The sequence below is a fragment of the Cyprinodon variegatus genome, unplaced genomic scaffold (assembly GCF_000732505.1).
Source record: "Cyprinodon variegatus isolate N-32 unplaced genomic scaffold, C_variegatus-1.0 Scaffold21, whole genome shotgun sequence".
NCBI lineage: Eukaryota > Metazoa > Chordata > Actinopteri > Cyprinodontiformes > Cyprinodontidae > Cyprinodon > Cyprinodon variegatus.
In genome coordinates, this window is record NW_015150474.1 from 1,291,943 (window position 1) to 1,310,861 (window position 18,919).

General features: G+C 36.5%; 1 protein-coding gene across 4 annotated transcripts in view; it reads left to right on the forward strand.

Moving 5' to 3' along the window:
- The first annotated feature begins 6,984 nt into the window (after nt 1–6,984).
- The window catches only part of sobp (sine oculis binding protein homolog), a 53,291-nt gene continuing 41,356 nt past the window's right edge, over nt 6,985–18,919 (forward strand). For 2 of the 4 annotated variants that reach the window (XM_015390822.1, XM_015390833.1), the window contains exon 1: nt 6,985–7,468. In XM_015390822.1, coding sequence (XP_015246308.1) covers nt 7,373–7,468 — 96 coding nt within the window. In that variant the 5' untranslated portion in view covers nt 6,985–7,372. The remainder of the gene's footprint in view (nt 7,469–18,919) is intronic. The other 2 variants (XM_015390840.1, XM_015390850.1) reach the window with 1 other exon arrangement.

The window sequence follows — 18,919 nt, forward strand, 5'->3', positions numbered from 1 at the left end:
CTCCAGAGTGTTGTTCAGCATGGGGGTGAGTAGAAAATGAAGGCTAATCATGTTTTGGGTGTACTATTCCTTTAAGTGATGGTATCAAGGTGTTACTTTGTTGTATCTCTTATACTATATCCGTTGGTTGTGCTGTTCTTTTTACCTCTCCTTGCCGGCAATGAAGCAGACTGAAGATGTTTTATCATTATCTCCCTTTTATCTGCTCTTTCTTTAACCTTTTTCTGCTTTTTTCAATTTTTTCTTTCCTGTTCTACTTACATTCCAGTGTCCATATAATCTGTAATACTCCCTGCATGAATAACAATAAAGCTATTTATATGCATAAATCAAGTGGAACACAATGGCAATAACCATACTGCTCCACTTGTGAAAGCAAAATCTGTTGGGCTCTCTTTTTGGCATCAAGATAATTATTCATATTGTCACATTGCCAGACAGGACACTGTTAAATAATTCATATCCTGTGTAGGAAGATCAGCCATCTTGGCAAACTGACAGGAAAGATAGGGCAAGCATTATTCAGGAATGGAACCAAAAAGTCCCCCATTCATGTGGCCTTTATGTTGGAAAAAAATATGAGTCTTACAAGAAACACAACAAAATGTGGAACATAGGGATCTGGTCTGACGAAGATTTTTCTCCCTTCGTGTTCTATTGGCTATTCAAAACTTTTTAATAACACTTTCAAAAACCACAACAATGATAAATCTTGGAGGTGGCAGAATTGCACCATAGAGATGATTTTCCTAAGCAGACGCATGGAGCTAAGTCCATAGCAGAGAAGATGGATCTAAGCTAAAGCAAAATAAATGTAGGAGCTATGCTACAGCTAAATAATATAACATTTAGTTCTTTTTTCTGAGCAGATAAGAATCTTTTTGCTCCATTTTATAAAGGAAAGAAGGACATATTAACCTTAATTGCTAAGCAGTAATTAACTTTTCATTAAATGAGGGGAAAGATTACAATCTTGGGAAAACAGAAGATAATTTATGCAAGTTTGGACCATCAATTTTTAAATAGTCTGTAGCCCAGCACTTTATTTTGCTTTAATGTCTTCAAAATTAGCAATCACCCATTCTTAAAAACATTCACACACCAGTATATGCCAGGTCATGTTTTAGATTTTTATTTTAATTACATTGTTTATAAAAAGAAATTTACATACGCAAAACATGTCCCATTTTAGCAAGTACCCTATCTTCATTTTTATTTTTAGACACTCCAATAAAAAATAATGGAGAAAAACAATTATTCTCATTCTCTGTTGATCCGTTGAAACAGCCTTGAACCCTCTGGCCCAAACAAAAAAAAGTCCAAAATCAGACAGAATGCAAACAAAATTTTTGATTTTTTTAAAAGATATGCATTTTTTTAACAAGCATGTATAATATGTAAAAAACAAACAAAAAAAAACAGCTTACAAACTTGAAATTCAAGACTTCTATAATAAAGTGTTAAATTAAAGTAGTATCTAATAGTAATTTTTGTGAGAAATTAAATTAATTATTTTTTTATTTTTTTTTGCAATTACACAGTCATAAGGTCATAAATGGCTGAATGAAGACTTTCCCCCCACATGCTCTAAATCAGTGGTCCCAAACTTAAATTCTCATGGGCTGGTGTCAAGCATACTGCAGTTATATCTCTTTCCTACACACCTGAATTAAAGGACTGACTCACTGCTATGCAGTAAAGCTCTATTGAACTCTGCCTTTAGGCTAATATTGAGTCAGACGTGTTAAAGCAGGACAGTTTGAAACCACTGCTCTAAAAACAATTCTACATGTCCGGCACAGTTTTTATAGCAAGTGACAAAAACCTTTCCAGTAAACACCATTTTTAACCAAACAGTCTAAGTTATGAGAAGTGTAGCTCCTCATCTTCCAGTTCCTGTAACACAATAACAGTGACAATATAAGATTTCCAAAGCGTGTTTTTGAATGTCCCCATGGAAACAATGCATCTATTGACTCCTTCTGCGTCTGCTTGTTGGTGGACAGTCAAGGACATATTACAAAACTGTCTCCTTCCTCCATTCAAATAATAAAAAATAAAAAAAACAGTGGAGAAAACGCTCCGTATTTGGATAATAAAATGGATGTACTTAATAAATCCCAGAGTGGGTAATCTGTTGAAGTCACAATGAAACTGTCGAACAATATACAGTAAAATGTTGATATAAAAACAAAAGCATATAGTGCTTTTAAGTATACTGTTAGGTTTATTCTTTAGAAATCATGTGCACATGATTTCTAAAACCTAACAATACCCAGATGATAAATTATAGCTTAATTAGAGTTTAAAAGAGCTGGGAAAAAAGAAATAATGGAGAAGTAATGGACGATGTGAAACAGGCCTCAGGGTTGCAGTTAGAGACAGTTTTAGAACAATGTAATTGTCAGGTGGGGTCGAGGCTGTTAGAGAACTCAAATGCAGAAATGAGGGAGGTAGAGATGAGATCTTGCAGGTTTAATGCAAGGGCAACAAAACAAAATCCTAGAACAAAATACTAGAAACCAAAAACCAGAGGAAAACACACAATGAACCAAGTAATGGCAAGAAACAAGCAATGAGGAAGTGCAGAGGTGGTGTATATATGGGGAACAGGACAAAGAATGGGCTATTGAGCAAATATGGAGCAGGTGTGGATAGAAGTAAGTAGAAGGTATCATGGTTTGGTTGCGGTTTTTAAGACCTAAATGCTGAGGCAGGAAGTGAGATGTGAGTTCTTGTAGTTCAATGGAGTGTTCACAAGCAACTGAGGCAGGAATCCAAAAATCCAACATGAAAATGTAAAACAAACTAAAACCACTGAGACATCAGGGAAAACAAGCATGAGGAGCCAGGGAAAGATGGGGAACCAGCACTGAGGAACTGCACAGGGAGAGTATGTATGGCTGAATGAACAAAGACAGGACTAATTAGCTGATTGGGAGCAGGTCTGAACAGAGGCTCCTATAAAGGAGCTAGGCAAAAAGGGACCAGCACAAGGGGGCAACAGAGGGCAAAAAAAAAAAAAACAACAACCTAAGAACTCAAATACATCCAGAAAACACAACAAGATAGGAATTGAAGCAATAAAACTAGAAAACAAAGAAAAACATGAATCAACGTAAAACTGAAAAATCTAAGAAAACTTAACAGAACAAAGGCGGTGACAGAAGGGAGCCAAGGGGAAAGGAAAATAAACCAAAGATCAACAAAACAGAATTACATAGGTAACTGAAAACTCAAAGTCCAAAATGGGAGAAGCATAACAGTCATAAACTGAAGGGTCAATGATTTAATGTACTGATAGCTATACGTTACCGGAGTTATAGTGTTCGAACAGTACTCAAAGAGTGTTTTAAAGCCCAGGATATTATTTGATAACTGAACCCAGCTGTAATCCTTAAATCAAAACCTGTAGAGATTTTTTTTTTTGGAGGGAGTGTTACATTAGTAAAAAGGGTAAATATAAAAGCATGCAACATTTCTGTATGATAGATTCGTGTTTGTCAATAATACTAAAAGTCCCTCATGAATTTTTGCATCACTTCCCAATTAGGCACTACTCTGGTCTATCATATAAAATCCCAAATAAAATACAATGTTTGGTTGCTACAGGTTTGCTTTTACCCTTTCTAAAAGTAAAAATTCTCAGTTTAAAATAAACTAGACAAAGGTGTTCAGAATGTAGGATCTTGTGATTCAGATGCTGTCCTGTTGCAGGGTTTGCGAGGCATCTGAGGAGTCATCTCCTCTGACCCTGCATCACGGTTCACAGCTCCTGTTCCTGCTGATTTTCCGGCTGAAATAGGTGTCACATTGCCATGAGCAGCCTCAACCAAAAATTCTTAGATGCTTTCCTCATTGTAATTCAAAGGGTGGCGTGCAGCTGCAGCAGGTAAAATTCATGCACGAAGCACAGTCCTTTTATGAGGAGCCTCTGGTTCCTGTGCCTTTTGATAGTTAAGTAATATTTCAAGATCTGTCTGCAGTGTATTTCTGATGAAATCGGCTAATACAACAACTAATTCGCTGTAAACAGATGTTATTGGTATTATCATTGTTGATTTTGAAGGAGCAGCTGTTGAACTGAGTTTTGTCTCCAGCTCAAAGTAATGTCTCAAACCTATGAACCACCAGAAGGATTTTGGTATCTGTATGGATGCATCTCTCCTTCTTTTGCCTTTCTTCATTTCCACTATATCTGAACTGCACAGTGTCTCTGGTCTCTTCTCCATCTTTGAAATATTTCCTTTCCTTCTCTGTGATACGCTTCTTACACACCACATCTTCACCTGTTTCCAACCTGCTTGGACGTGTTTCTTCACCTCCAACTACAGCACACCTCACCACTGTCTTATGGCTCCCATTAAGTTGAGATATTTTTTTGAATAAAAATTGCAGAGCAGGTACAAAAAATGCAAGCACTGAACTGAAAAAAAAAAATAAAAAAAAACAGTAACAGCCAACCCTAAAAGAGCCAATGGAAAAGGGGAAGTACATGTCTGGACCACTCTAGCTTTTACTTCTTTGAGACACCAGACTTCCTCTTAGCACAGCTCCTGTCTCAGCATCCTGTCATATGCTTACTCCCTTTGACCATCAATTTCAGAAGCTACAACCTTAGTACTTTTTCATAGTTTGGAGCAAAGCTTCTGTTAAGAAACGCTCACCTCTGACATCAGTCAGTCTGTCACCACTGTTTTCCCGCTAACTATGGATGCAGGTGCATCTCCTTAATTAAAATGTCAGCAGTTTATCTCCATATGTCAACCCAAAAATTAAAAACTGACATATTGCATATAAATCACACAGAATGGAGCTTATTTTTTATCCATTGTGATGAATTTGGGTAAAGCTAATTGTAAATTGAAAAGCTCAATCTTATTACATATAAACATAATACAAAAATGAGTTTTAAAACAGAAATGTCATATTACAGTATTCTCCTATAAACACAATGTACAGTAGAGACTGCTGACTTAGTCTTCAACTTGGAACGTTAAGTGGAAAGAAAAGCAATGAAGAAGAAAGTTGCACTACTAAAAAAGATAACAATACCATCAGAGCCATAGCCAGAAAATTCTTATAAGGGTGGCCAGGCAATAACCAATGTATACTTAGGGGTGGCCAAAAGTGGATATTCACCAGGATCTCAGGATCAATCTACACTGTTCCAACAGGAACAAGCACAACGTCCATAAAGACAAAGTATAGTTTCCTACTTCCTTTGCTAACAAATAGATGCATATATTTAAACATCCGTCTAGATAAAAGCTATATTGGATAAAATTCTTTCAGGTTTGAGTTCTGGAGCGAACATCTTTTACATTGTCATTACTTACCTACTTTTATCAATATCACTCTGCATTAAAATGATATTTACAAGTACTAATATCTACATAAAATTATAATTTAATAGGTTTTTATTAAAGTAGTTATTTAAAGTATCTCTTTAAAGTATTTCCCTGAGGGCTGCTCAGTGAGCAGTAGACTTCTGCCTTGCAGCAAGAAGGTTCTGAGTTCGATTCCTGGCCCAGGGTCTTTCTGCATGGAGTTTGCATGTTCTCCCTGAGCATGTGTGGGTTCTCTCCGGGTACTCTGGCTTCCTCCCACAGTCCAAAAACATGACTGTTAGGTTGATTAGCTTCTCTAAATTGTCCTTAGGTGTGAGTGTGTGCGTGAATGGTTGTTTGTCCTTTGTGTCTCTGTGTTGCCTTGCGATGGACTGGCGACCTGTCCAGGGTGTACCCCTTTGACTGCTGGAGATAGGCAACAGCAACCCTCGCGACCCCACTTGGGATAAGTGTGTCAGATAATGGATGGATAGATGGAAGATTTCCCTGAAGACTCCTCAGACGCTCTCATATAAACTTGCAGAGACACATAATTTTCTCTTTACGGCATATAACACAAAATCTAGTTCTAAAAGAGCATGAATTCTGTACTAATCACCTCTAATGTTGGTATATTGATGTGCATAATTAACCACAGTGTGTGTGTTGTCAAGTAACTGTTAATATATACCGTATCAAATTTAAATGTTTTGAATATTCTACTTGAGAGAAAACGGTGGTAGGGGTAGCCACAAGGGTGGCCAATGATTGGCTAAGGCTGACCCCTGGCCACCCATCTAGCTCCCCCCCTGAATACCATTGACAGGACTGACAGTCTAGTCAAGGAGTGTAGTAAATATGATAAAAGTAAAAATTACCATACCAGGGTTAAGCAAAAAACAAAACCAGAACTTGTCCTTGTTTCTTATGTACATTTACAGCATCTGGAGGAAGAATGGAGACACATTATCCACATTATTACGTCTGAATTTTTAAAAATCAGTCATGAATTTTGGAGTCAAGTAATCTGGTGTTTTTCTATTTAATTTAACGAAAAAAACCAAAGTATGTGTGTGACATCTTTCCTTTACTGATTAACTTTATGGGGATGAAGATATCATTTTCCAGCAGGGCTTGGATTCTGTCTACATTGCGAACGGCTGAAAACCCTGGACTGGTCTTCAGACTGCTCTGATATAAACTTCATGGAAAATCTATAGGATATTGTTCAGAGGAAGATGAAGAAAAGTTAAAGACTGAGCTTTTAACACATTTACATTCTCAGGTTGATCACATTCTTGCAGCATCGATGTAGTAATTAATACTGAGTAATAAAACAGATAAAATGACTGAAATAGTGTATTATTTATGCCAGGGGGCCAGTCAGACACTTTAGTTTAGGCAAGGCCAAGTTAAAACCTATTTTGCATCATTTCTAATAATATTAATAACTTCCTATGAAAATAAAGGAAAAACAGGTGTAGATAACATGCTTGACCTTAAATGCACTGAACTTGAGGTGTGTTGTTTCAAAAGAAGAGCAACAGACTCTGCTGAAGTGGTTTGGCGAACGGGTTGCGTGTGCGCACCTGTTTGCAGCGCACGGATTGTGCGCTAAGAGGATGGGGACGCTCTGATTGCGCTCCACTGGAAAGCGAGAAGAAATAGCCCACCTCTGATCATCAGCGCGTCATATAATGTTTCAGCCGACGCCCCTCCCCCTGTCTCGTTTTCTCCCCTCACTCAACCTCTCCTTTGACTCGCAGAGGCTGCTCAGCACCGGCGCACGGCTCGCGGAGGACACGGCGAAGAAGATGGCTGACTCTGCCGGGCACTGCCAGCTCCCGGCGGCATCCCCGGCGTCACTCGAGCCGCTGAAGAGCCGCAGGACCTCCGCCGTGTGGAGGCTGTAAACAGCTGCTGCTCCCCCCCCCTCTCTCTCCCTCTCTCTCTCTCTCACACACACACGCGCGCGTCCCTCCTCCTCCTCCTCTTCTCCCCTTCCTCACCGCAAATATTGACAGAAGTATCATAGAGAAAACATGGCAGAGATGGAAAAAGAGGGCAGACCTCCGGAAAATAAAAGAAGCCGCAAGCCAGCGCACCCGGTGAAAAGGGAAATAAATGAAGAGATGAAGGTAAAGAGGCTCCGTGCCAAGCTGCATGAGATTACGCATGGAGTGTGTCTGTATTAGAGCAATAACTGAGGAGGATTCTGGCTGCACCTTTGTGCAACAAACTTTCATTTAAGATATTTGATTGTTTTTATTTTTATAAAATGTGTCTTTTTAATTAATGTATATATTTATACATGCATGCTGAAATGTGAGCTTCTGCATGCTGCTGCGCACAATGGATGCGGCACACGCTCGTTGCTTCACTTCCACTATTAAGTTGAAGGAATACTCTTAGGGGGTAGTGCCGCCTGTCATAATCACGCCGTTTGTGCGCTCTGTCTTCAGTGGCTCAACCCGGAGTAAATGGAAAATCCAGTGCGTCAGTGAAGGCGTCAACAGTGCGTCTACTATTACTATTATTGTTATGGCACACGTACAGGAACTAAGGGGCGCATCATTAGGAGATCAATGTAGGGGGAAAACACTAGTATTCCGTGATCCGTTTGCAGTGCTGCGTGGATTTGCATGTAGTCGTGTATGTGTGGGTGTGTGTGTATGTGAGGGAGAGTGTTGAGAAGCTGCCCAGAGGCGTGTGATCCAGATGTGCGCCTCTTTGCGCGCTCTGTCGATGGGAGCACATTGTGTTCGACCCATCCCCTGTTTTTCCTTTGCATCCAGCAACGCGTTGTTTCTCTCAGTGGTTTGTGTTTCTTTCACTCGCTGCACGCTGGGATATTTGAGCTCCGTGTGGTCCATTGTGGAGAATGAAAATGTTTCTGGTATCCTTGTGTGTATGCGGATGCAGCCCGCTTTGTCTGCATCCCCTCATTGTTTGTACACGTTTGGCTGTAGACTCAGGTGCAGCCGGCGTTTTTCACTGTTGAAGAGGATGGAGGTGGAGGTGATCAGATCTAAAATTACTGCCGAGATATTATTTTTAAGGGATTTTTTTTCTTTTTCAGGCAGAAATTATTAAAGGTTGTGAATCATGTCACTCAATTTCCTGTATACTGTACAAAGAGACAAATTTTTCCTTCATGCTTTGATTTTTTTTACCCCTGCTGCTATAGTGCAGGTATAATAATTAGACAATTCCAGCTTGAAAATATGTTTTTCTTAGTTTTCACAGTATAAGTGTTATTTTCTGGAATGAGTGAAAAATGCTAACAGACAAATGTATTTCCTTTAAAGGTGCATCTCAATACATCAAAATACAAAGTAAATTTGTTGTGTATAATTCAATTTAAAAGTTAAACTTGTGTTATACATATTTATGACAAAAACATGATATATTTTAAGATTTTATATTAATTGTATTTAGAATAAAATAGTTGCACGACTATAATTTTTTATGTATAAAGGAAGGTCTTGGTATGTCTGCACAATGATAGGAACAGCGGCTGACTTAAAAGAGGTACAACATTTCAGGGAGAGTAAACCTCAAAACGTTGCTACAAAACAGGCGGGCTGTATACTGAGAACCGCTTTCAGGCCTTTTAATGGGAAGTTGAGTGGAAGGAAAAACTGCATTATGAAGCAAAATACACCTAAGTCTTAGATCCACTTTGCTCCCCACCCACATCCAACAAAATTTGATATTACAATTAAAATAGATCATCTCATGATATTCTGATTTATTTGAAAGGCATTGTAGATGGAGAGTTGAAACCAATACACTTAGAAATTAACAAATAAATGAATGGTTTTGAAACTGATACATGAAAGTCATAGATTGGCCCTTCCTTGGAGAATCAATGTTACTCCTCGTCCCGTGTCTGTAGACTCTTTGAAAGGGGGAGTTTCTTTTTGTTCCTCATAAGTTGTGTTTAAAGTGGACAAAAAGCAGACCCCCTTTCCTTCCCCCCAGTTTTGTCATTTTTAAAGATTCCTCATCTACGCTGTAGAACACTGGGAATAATGCAGAAGTTAGCCTTATGATAATTCATCACGCTGACCATATGATTGCATGATGCCAGTCATCACTCAGAGAGTCTTTTTTTTTTTTGCCGGTATGCCTTTTTTCCCCTGTTAAATGATAGATGTTTTGCGACACGGGTCATCATTTAAAATTCTGTGAATTGACATATTTTATGATGCATGTTGAAGCAGTGACATGTCAGTTAAACATCTCATTTGATGGAAGCGCTGCAATTTGTCATAAGGCGTCAGGTTTTGCTGTTTTTTTCTTCCAAGTATTCTGTATACCTTGGACTCTTTTTTTCATACATTTCTATTTGAAGATGTTTTTTTTCCAGTAGGTTTGTAGGTATGGGAAACAAATCAACCAAAGCATAGTTCGTCAGGTTTATGTCAGCTGCCTTTCCTGATTTTCTTTCTGTTTCTTTAATGCATAACTTTCAGTTGTTTGATATTTAAATGATATATTTTACCTGACCTTTCTTCTTTTATTTTTTTTTTTATATCTCAAAAAAAAAAACATATCTGCACTTTGCTTTGCTAAAATGTGCATTGCTTTTCCACTAAAACCTTTACTTTCAGGCTGTTTGAACAGAATGAGAAATTAGAACCAAATCCCCCTTTGCTCTGCAAAAAAGTAAAATCTAAATATGTGTTTTGTCTTTAAATAAGTGATTTCTTTCTCTAATTGAGGAGGTAAGTGAAACACTTTGCCAATAGAACAAGACAATTTACATTTGAAATAAGTAAAAACAATTGCATTCTTAAGAGCATATTATCTAATTATCTTAATATAAGTATAAAAACACTAATTCCATTGGCAAATCATTTGATTTACCTACTGAAATTAAGAGAAAATACACTTAATTGAAGATATTACTACTTAATTCTAGGTCATCTTTGCAGTGTGGGCATCAGGTTGATAATCTTTACCTAAAATTGTTAATAAAACGGCAACATGACTAATTTTTCAACTTTTCTTCTATAATAATATCACCCTCAACATTTCAGTCATTATTCTCCCTCTGTAGAAATACTTTTAGAGTTTGTTCAGATACTCTTAGATAATCTTTCTGTAGCTTATTATTGGGACTTGTGTGAGTGTTTAGAACATTCATTTTCTCTCTAAAATCCACATCTTTTTAAATCCTAAGTTTATGTGTTTCAATAAAAGACATGATGAACAATATCAAAGCATTTATATTGCATAAGCGTTCAGACTCTTAAACTGAAGCATTGTTAAAGCACCCTTTGATAACACTCCTTTCAGTTCAGTTATACAGATGGATTCAAAGTCATTTACATACAATCCCAGTTCAAACCTCCTTATAAAAAAATACAAACAATTAATTCATATTTTAATGTATTATTTTGAATGGTGAAAACTTCCCTCTTTAGGGAAACATGGCCGGTCGTTAACTGCATGCAGTCATTAACTTTTCAGCAATTCCTCACATTAAGAAGTCCAACTTCTTCTCATTAAGACCAGTTTTTGGCCAAGACCATTCTGTATTTTGAGCTATTCATAAATTATTTCACCTTGACAAGAAACTCAAAGTAGTGCTCCATCCCCAAATATATTTCACTGCGGGGATGGTGTTCTTGCATTGATGCACAGGGCTGTTTTTGCACCAAACATGTTTTGAATTATGACCTAAAAGTTAATGTGAAATAACTTATTCACCAACAAGGTTGGAGAGATTTTAGCCTTAAGTCCATTCCAGTAAAAAATGCAAGAGGATTTTCATCACCTTGGCAGCCTTTCTGAACAGCAGTGTGATCCCAAGAGGACTGAATGCTGAAACTGAATCAAAAACCACAGAAAACAAACCATAACTTAAGGTTGTCACACATGCAGAAGGTTTGATGCAGCTTTTTATTTTTTATCCATCACTTTTTCATCCTATAAATTTCTATACTGTGTCATATTAATGTCACTCTAAAGGTTGAAAACGTAACATCTGGCAGCTACTGTATGCTTTTTAAAATCTATCATCTTACTTCACCTAGAATCATAAGTAAAACTGACTGAATAAAGATAATAGAGTTATTTTCAACTCATTTGAAGTCATGGATTAAATTCAAAGCCACTGGTGTAAAGTTTAACATTGTTTAACTTTTTTTGATAGATTTCAAATCCACTTATTAGAATACTAAACTATATGAAACAGTCCGGCTGCTCAGTGGCGCAGTGGGTAGCATTGCTGCCTTGCGGTAAGAAGGTTCTGGGTTTGATTCCCGGTCTGGGGTCTCAGTGCATGAAGTTTGCATGTTTTCTTCCTGTGCATGTGTGGGTTCTCTCCGGGTACTCCGGCTTCCTCCCACAGTCCAAAAGACATGACTGTTAGGTTAATTGGCTTCTCTAAATTCTCCTTAGGCATCAGTGTGTGCATTAATGGTTTTTTGTCCTGTTTGTCGATGGACTGGTGATGTCCAGGGTGTACCCCGCCTCTCGCCCGTAGACAGGTGGAGATTGGCACCATCACCGCTTGAGATAAGCGTGACGGAAAATGGATGAAATTATATAAAAATTCTATTTCAATTTAACTGATAAGGATTGAATAAAATAATTGAATACAGCATCTTTGCTTTTACATGAAAGTTATTTTAAGCATGATCTTCTGATACAAACAGATTCTTCACCTTCCTATAGGATATTTTGCTCAATAAAAAGTCGAATTTGAAGCAATAAAATATTTCTAAGATGAGTTTAGGGATTTCTGTAAAGTTATTATTGTCTAATATTATTCTGTGCACATTCAGGAGATGTGATTGGTGCAGAGTTGGTCATTTATTGCAATTAGATCTGTTTAATCAGAAAGAAAGCTTTTACTAATTAATAAAATAAACGTAATCATATTAATTTATAACTTCAGATTATATTGGCATGTTTCTAATTAATCACACTGTATCTATGATTTGGTTAAATCAATTTTTATCTCTGCAGATAAACTTGATCTGTTTCATTTGCAAATTCCCTGTGACACATTTTGCTCTGAACTACAAAACACCCACATTTATTTCAAAATTTAAAGGGAGAGGAGAAGCCAATAAAAAAAGTTGAAATTTAAAAATTAAAACAATCCTCCTGGATTTATCTAGAAATCTGTTGACATACATTACTAATCCAAATAGACACTTTGGAATGATCACTTTCATAGCAACACATAATAAAATAATAAAAGAATGAGCCACTTTTGAGGAAAGAAAACTGAAGGCTTTCCAAACATGGTCTGGAGCCCTCAGAGCGGCTCCTCTGCATTCAATTAACTTGCTAGTTGTAGAAAACTTTCATGTAAGTTCCACTTAAGTTATGTATTAATTCCTGCAATTAAACCACTTTATTCCAGGACCCTGCCATGTAGGCTCTAAAAATCCCGCTGTAAGTTGATGAAAAGTAAGAAATGGAAAAGTTGAGAAGGTTCAAGGAAAATGACCTTTAGGTTCTGTAGAGTAGCCTGCAAGTTAAAGAAGCATAACCTATAAGTTGCATGAAATACCCTCCAAATCCCTGAATGTGAATTGCAGGGAAGGAACATTACTCAATGATTATCTTTTTTGTCACTGCATTATATTAAATTCCAATGAAATGTGTACCCCATTTCTTAGGGAGCAGCAGGTACCCAATTAGATTAGATTAGATTAGATTAGATGAGCTTTATAGATCTTACAGCGGAGAAATTCACTCGTCACATATTGGCATAGAAGTTACAGAAGGTGCAAACAGGGAGGAAAAAGGTGCATTAAAAATAAGCAATATATATACAGTATATCCAGGTATATACAGTATATCAAGATAAATAGGATTAAGGTGCAAGTGTACATGTATCGCACACAATACATGTATCGCACACAATGTGCAGCTTAGGGACTCAGAGTAGCAGTCTGAGGGATTTAAACCTGGTCTAACTACACAACCAGCATTCCACGACCTGTAGGCTCTAGAAAATAACTCCAGAAAAATCCTCTATTAGTTCAAGGGAAGTTCTCTGTTACTTACTCCAGACAGGTACTTCTAAATTCCAAAAAGTACTGCCTATGTTCTTCCTGCAAAAGTAACCTGTAAGCTTTAAGAATGTCTCCTGGAAGTTATAATTAAAGAAAATATATGAAGTAATGTCTAAGTTCAGAAAAAATATATCTAAGTTTCAGAAAGTATCAACTAATTCTGGAAAGCAGCTTGTTAATTTAAGGGATGTTTTGTCAGGGTTATGTTTTGGAACTGACTTGTTGAAGTTTTATATAATTTAATTATATTTTTCCTATTACATTGATATAATAAGCAGGGAATGCTCCATTTTTTTTTTCTGTTTCCAGCTCATAAGCTGGGTTCTGCATCCTTTTAGGTGTCCAGCCAGCACTGTAATACGATCTTAGCGAATCAAACAGATTTAGAAAAAAGAAACCATTTGCTCATTGGTGTATTGTGATAAACTAAGTAATCAACCTAATACCCATTAGAGCAGGATTCTAACTAAATCCTTTTTATTGCTGTAATTCTTTATAGAATGCTTTGACAATTCCTTTTTTTAAATTCAAAATAGCGTTCAAGTTGGATCCCTTCTTAGAACATAAATATTTCAGACCAAATATAGAGACAAAATACACACAGACAGACTTACAATGTGGCCTTTTGAGGGATCATACTCCTCCAACAAAGCAAACAGTCTGACAGTGTTCCCTTCATCTGACTTCATGGGTAAAATAAGCTCCAGTGAGTGGCTGTGGAAAAGGAGGAGTGGGCACGTTGGGGATAGGAAAGGCCGAGAAGTGGGCTGAGGAACAAGGGGAGAAAGGAATGTATACAGAGCTGGGCAGGCTAAGCTGTAAAAACTGTAACCTGAGCATCTCTGCCAGATCAAGTAACAAGAAAAGTAGAGGGGAATGAAAGCAGAGGAGAGGGAGAGGCGGCGGGGGAGTGGAAACCGGGGGGAAGCAACGGGGCAAAGTTGGCCTGTGGATTCAGGAATTTTATCACAGTGTTCTGTAACCTGCTCTGATTTCTTACCACAAGGCTTTCCACCATCATCACCAGTTAAGTCCTGCTGGCTATGTTTGGGTCTGTCTGAAGGGAAACATGTGGAATTTTATATATTTATATCAAAGAGGTTTGATATATAAAAAAATATGTCTGAGAGTTATCCATGTTTGAGCTGAATTTGTCTGTACTGTAAGCCTCTGGACATTTACATAAGCAAACCTTTTTTTCTTATTTTTTAAAGCTGAAGGAAATAATCAGTATTGTGAAATAAAATGACCTGAAAGTACAAACATTTTTTTCAATAGATTTGAGAGTTCAGATTGCTCCAGTCGTTGTCCGTAATTCGTCCAAAATAATCTGCCATGGCAAACAAAATCTAATGTGAAGAAACACCTTCTGAAGAATCGACATCAATGAGAAATGTTTTTTTTTTTATGTGTCAAAGTTTCCAATTAGCAATCCATTATTTTCTGTTTCCCAAAGGCATAATTAGTATGTGGGACAGAGAGAATTTCTTCTGTCATTTGTCAAAATGGGAAAGACAGGAGAACATCCCTTTTAAATAAGGACGGGGTGCATGAATTTTTATAAGCCAGGATATGATAACAGGAAAAGAGCTGCAATCATTTGCATAAATCTTTACAGTTAAATAATGTTTATTCACAGCACATGTCGTCTCAAAGAACGTTACAGAGACAATACAGTTAAAACGTTTGCAGAGGCTAACTGGGTTTGGAGAGAGAAGCCGACATAGAAAAATAAGCAGATATGAAAAAGGTAACTGTTAACTAGCTCCATAGATGGCCAGGAAGACGCAGTCCAGCAGGCAAGCTCTGAGTCAGTTTTTATGTTAAAGAATGAATGAGAGCACATACAGTTTATTCTAGTAAAAGAAACATGACAACACCGAAAAACAGGCCAAGCTCCAACATGGCAGCAGCACAGCTGATATTTCAATCCAGGATGGTGTCAGAGTCAAGAAGGAACAGACCAGATGAAGTTACTATGAAAAGAAAAAGCAAAGAGAACATTAAGTTATGGCTGAAACTAGCAAATACTACAGAATAGAAGAACAGCGATAGAATGAATTAGAACGATAAAACATGGTCCCTATGTCCTCCAGCAGCCTAAGTATATAGCAGCATAAATGTAGAAAATACCTCAAGATAACCTAACGACTTTGGATTAGAAAGGTAGAGCCAAGGTAGGGTCTGTCTGGACTGAAATCTCCCCCACCAGGTTGGGCTGTTCTTCAATCAGAGCGTTAAGTAAAAAGTTTGACTAAAATATTTTACACTTTAAAAGTTTGTTACCTTGAATGTAAAGATTTGGGTCATTGTGTATCATTTCAATGCATGTAACTTCTTCATTGTGTGATCTATACCCATTCTTTCTCATTACTTTTATTACATTGTTCATCACTTGTTCTCTATTCTTTTCACACACCCTCCTTTTAATTTATTCTCTTGGCTTGTTTTAAGTAATTATCAAATCCTTTTGCTTTCCTACCTTTTGTCCTACCAGTTATTTCAATGTTGTTTCCAGAATCACATATCCTTTCAGAGTTTGGAGGGGATTTTTAATGAAAACTTTTAACATCTTTTTTTTTTTTTATTAATGCTCGTTTTACAATGCTGTGGCATTTAGAGTATTCTGGCTGTAAATAACATCGGCCCTCTATGTTGCAAAGCGAGTTCTGTCCATTTATCTTCATTTTTATTCTGAGCATCGCTGTGCTGGAGTTTTTCATCCATGAAACAAATCCATGTGCTCATCTCTCTCTCAAAAAAAAAGCAGTATTATCTTCCCTTTTTTCACAGGTGTATATTCAAGCACTCGCATTTGTGGAAATGATATTAAAATGTTACCTTAGCTGTTTAGATTAAAGGATGTAAAGGGGTAATGTACCTGCACACGGGTTGCTGTGCCTCCTTCGCCCCTGCACTTCCTCAGCTATGGAGTTGGTGCAATTGCTTTGATGAGTTGCCAGCAAGGATTGAGTGTCGCTCCTAATAACACTCGTACTTTCTCAAAGTAGTAGGTTGACAGAGAATGGCAGGAAGGGAGGGCAGACACAGAGATGCTGTGGTTAACTTACGGCTTATATCCGCTTTGGGCTCGAGGACATTCAGGCCTGGGTTATGCTCTGACTCCTTTCTTCAATAGGTGGATTTTCTTCTCCACTTAAGGTTTCACCTTTACTAGGGGACAAATATCTGCTAGTCCCTTCATCCTTTTAGGTATTTAGTTAAAAATGATCTTTTGCTGTGTCTTTGGAAAACCATGATTGATTTTCTTTTTTTTATTTTTATTTTGAGTTGACTGTGACTGAGTAATTTTTATTGGGACAATGAAAAAAAATGTAACCACAACAACTAACTTTTGTTATATTTAGTAACCCTTGCAATATGATTTAAAGCCATTTATCCTTTTATATATTTTCTTGCCTAACAACTGGAAAGCTCAGTCAGTATTTAATGTCAGTCCAACGCAAAGCAACTTATTGTGATGCAGAAAAAAATGTTTTTTAAGCTTTCAGCATTTTAATCATAAAACAAAATGTAAAAAGTTGTTTTTTTCCTCTTAAATATTATTGGTGTTGGTCAATCACATATGGTCTTATTAAAACCTAATTCATATTTTTGGCTGTAAAGTTTTACTTAAAGGTGCAGTGTGTAATAATTACAGGGATTAACTGACATAAATGTGATATATTATCCATATGTAAGCTAGTTATTATCACCTATGAACTTAAATTCTCAATCTTTATGTTTGCCTTGCCTTATAAATTGCTTTTTATAATTACTTAAAAAGAATTTTTGAATAAGAAAAATGAAATAAAACCTTTTGCTAATAGCAGTTTCTTATTTATGCATCTCTTTCAGGGTATTTCCTTATAAAAGATTACAAAATATATATAATGATGATACCATTTAATGTAGAACCATAGCTATTAAACTTCTACATAACATTGGTTTTAGTTTAGCTATTACAAAAATACCCCCCGAAAGTTCTTCACATGACAGCGATGTTGTGTTAGTTCCTGTCAAAACCAAACTTTGACTCATGGAAGGAAATTTGACTTCCAGGAAGCTAAAGGCAGAAAGAGAACTGCTGTCATTTTTTATTTTAGAGGAGCAGTGTCTTCAGTGGAATTCTCCTAATTAGCAATCCATCAAACTTTCAAACTTTTTGTTTTCCGAAAACCTTGTTGAACAATGATAAGATTATTAGTAATTGGAGTGTAAACATATATACACACTGTAAAAAGTTATAACCTTTGGTTTCATAGTGTCTTGACATGTTTTATATCAATTAAATGTCAGAAATAATGTGACAGGGATTTTTTTTTAAACTTGTTTATTACTTTGTTCAATGATGGTGAAAAGCCTAAGAAGCCTTAAAACAAAAAATATTTGTATTTCTTTTGTGTAATTTTATATGCATTTTTAATATGTGTCTGTAAATATTTAGCTTTTGCTATACATATTTAAAACTCAATTACTTGCATGTTATTGGCTCCAATCACACTGCAGATAAAGCCTGATTGTGATCTGTCATTGACTACTGTTGCCCCACAGATCATTGGCTTCATTTTCCCGCTGACTATCTTTCCACTGTGGTAATTCACGACACAGTGATCAATAGCTCCTGTCATTCCTCATTTATAGTACCCTTTTAGCATTTTATTGAATTCTTCCTTGAATAACAGACTTTTATAGACAGGCCTAAAGTAAAGGAAATACACCATATTACAAAGCTTTCTCTGCTGAGTTTAGAACTGAACCCCTTGTGCTGAGGAAACAAGGTTCTGTGAGGTTATGGTAGGCAGAAGTGGTTCTAAATGCCTCTCTGTGTTCTTGTTACTTTACTTCCAAAAAAGCACAATAAAAATCAGCACTTTGCATTGATTTTCTTTGATTTAATCATTTTAGGTTTGTAAGATAATGCCAATTTCTGTACCATGTAGCATGTCACTTATGCACATGAGACACCATTTGTTTGAGTTAAATAATAATAAACCTATACACTGATGCCTTTTTATTTAACTAACATATTTATTATAATTTATTTAATTTCCCTTTGGGATTAATAAAGTATTTTTTAATTAAATAGGATGTAGGTTTTCCAATACAATGAAAAATGTTCGTATTTTCTAAAAAACAATGACGCAAAGTCTTCATACAGAAAGTTGCATAATGAAGCTCTTCTTTCAGGACAGTTTTTGAAACTAACTTGATGTTTTACTAGAACTTAAAAGTTAGAATCCCCAAATCTAATGGTTATTCTGCATGTTACTGTTTTATGTTGATTATTGTAGACTTTCTTCTTGCTTCCACAAAATGTACATGTTAGTCTCTTAAATATTTATTTATTTATTTAGTTTATTTGATAGGGACAGATACAATAACATAGACAAAAGATGTTTTTAACATAGATCTTATAGCAGAAGCTTATTTGCAGCTCTTGTCCCTAGATGGGTTTACAAATCTAAGTTAAATATCCAATTCAGTAAGATAGCAAAGTGGCACTGGTGGTGTTTACAGGAGTAGTACAAGAAAGATAAACCTTAG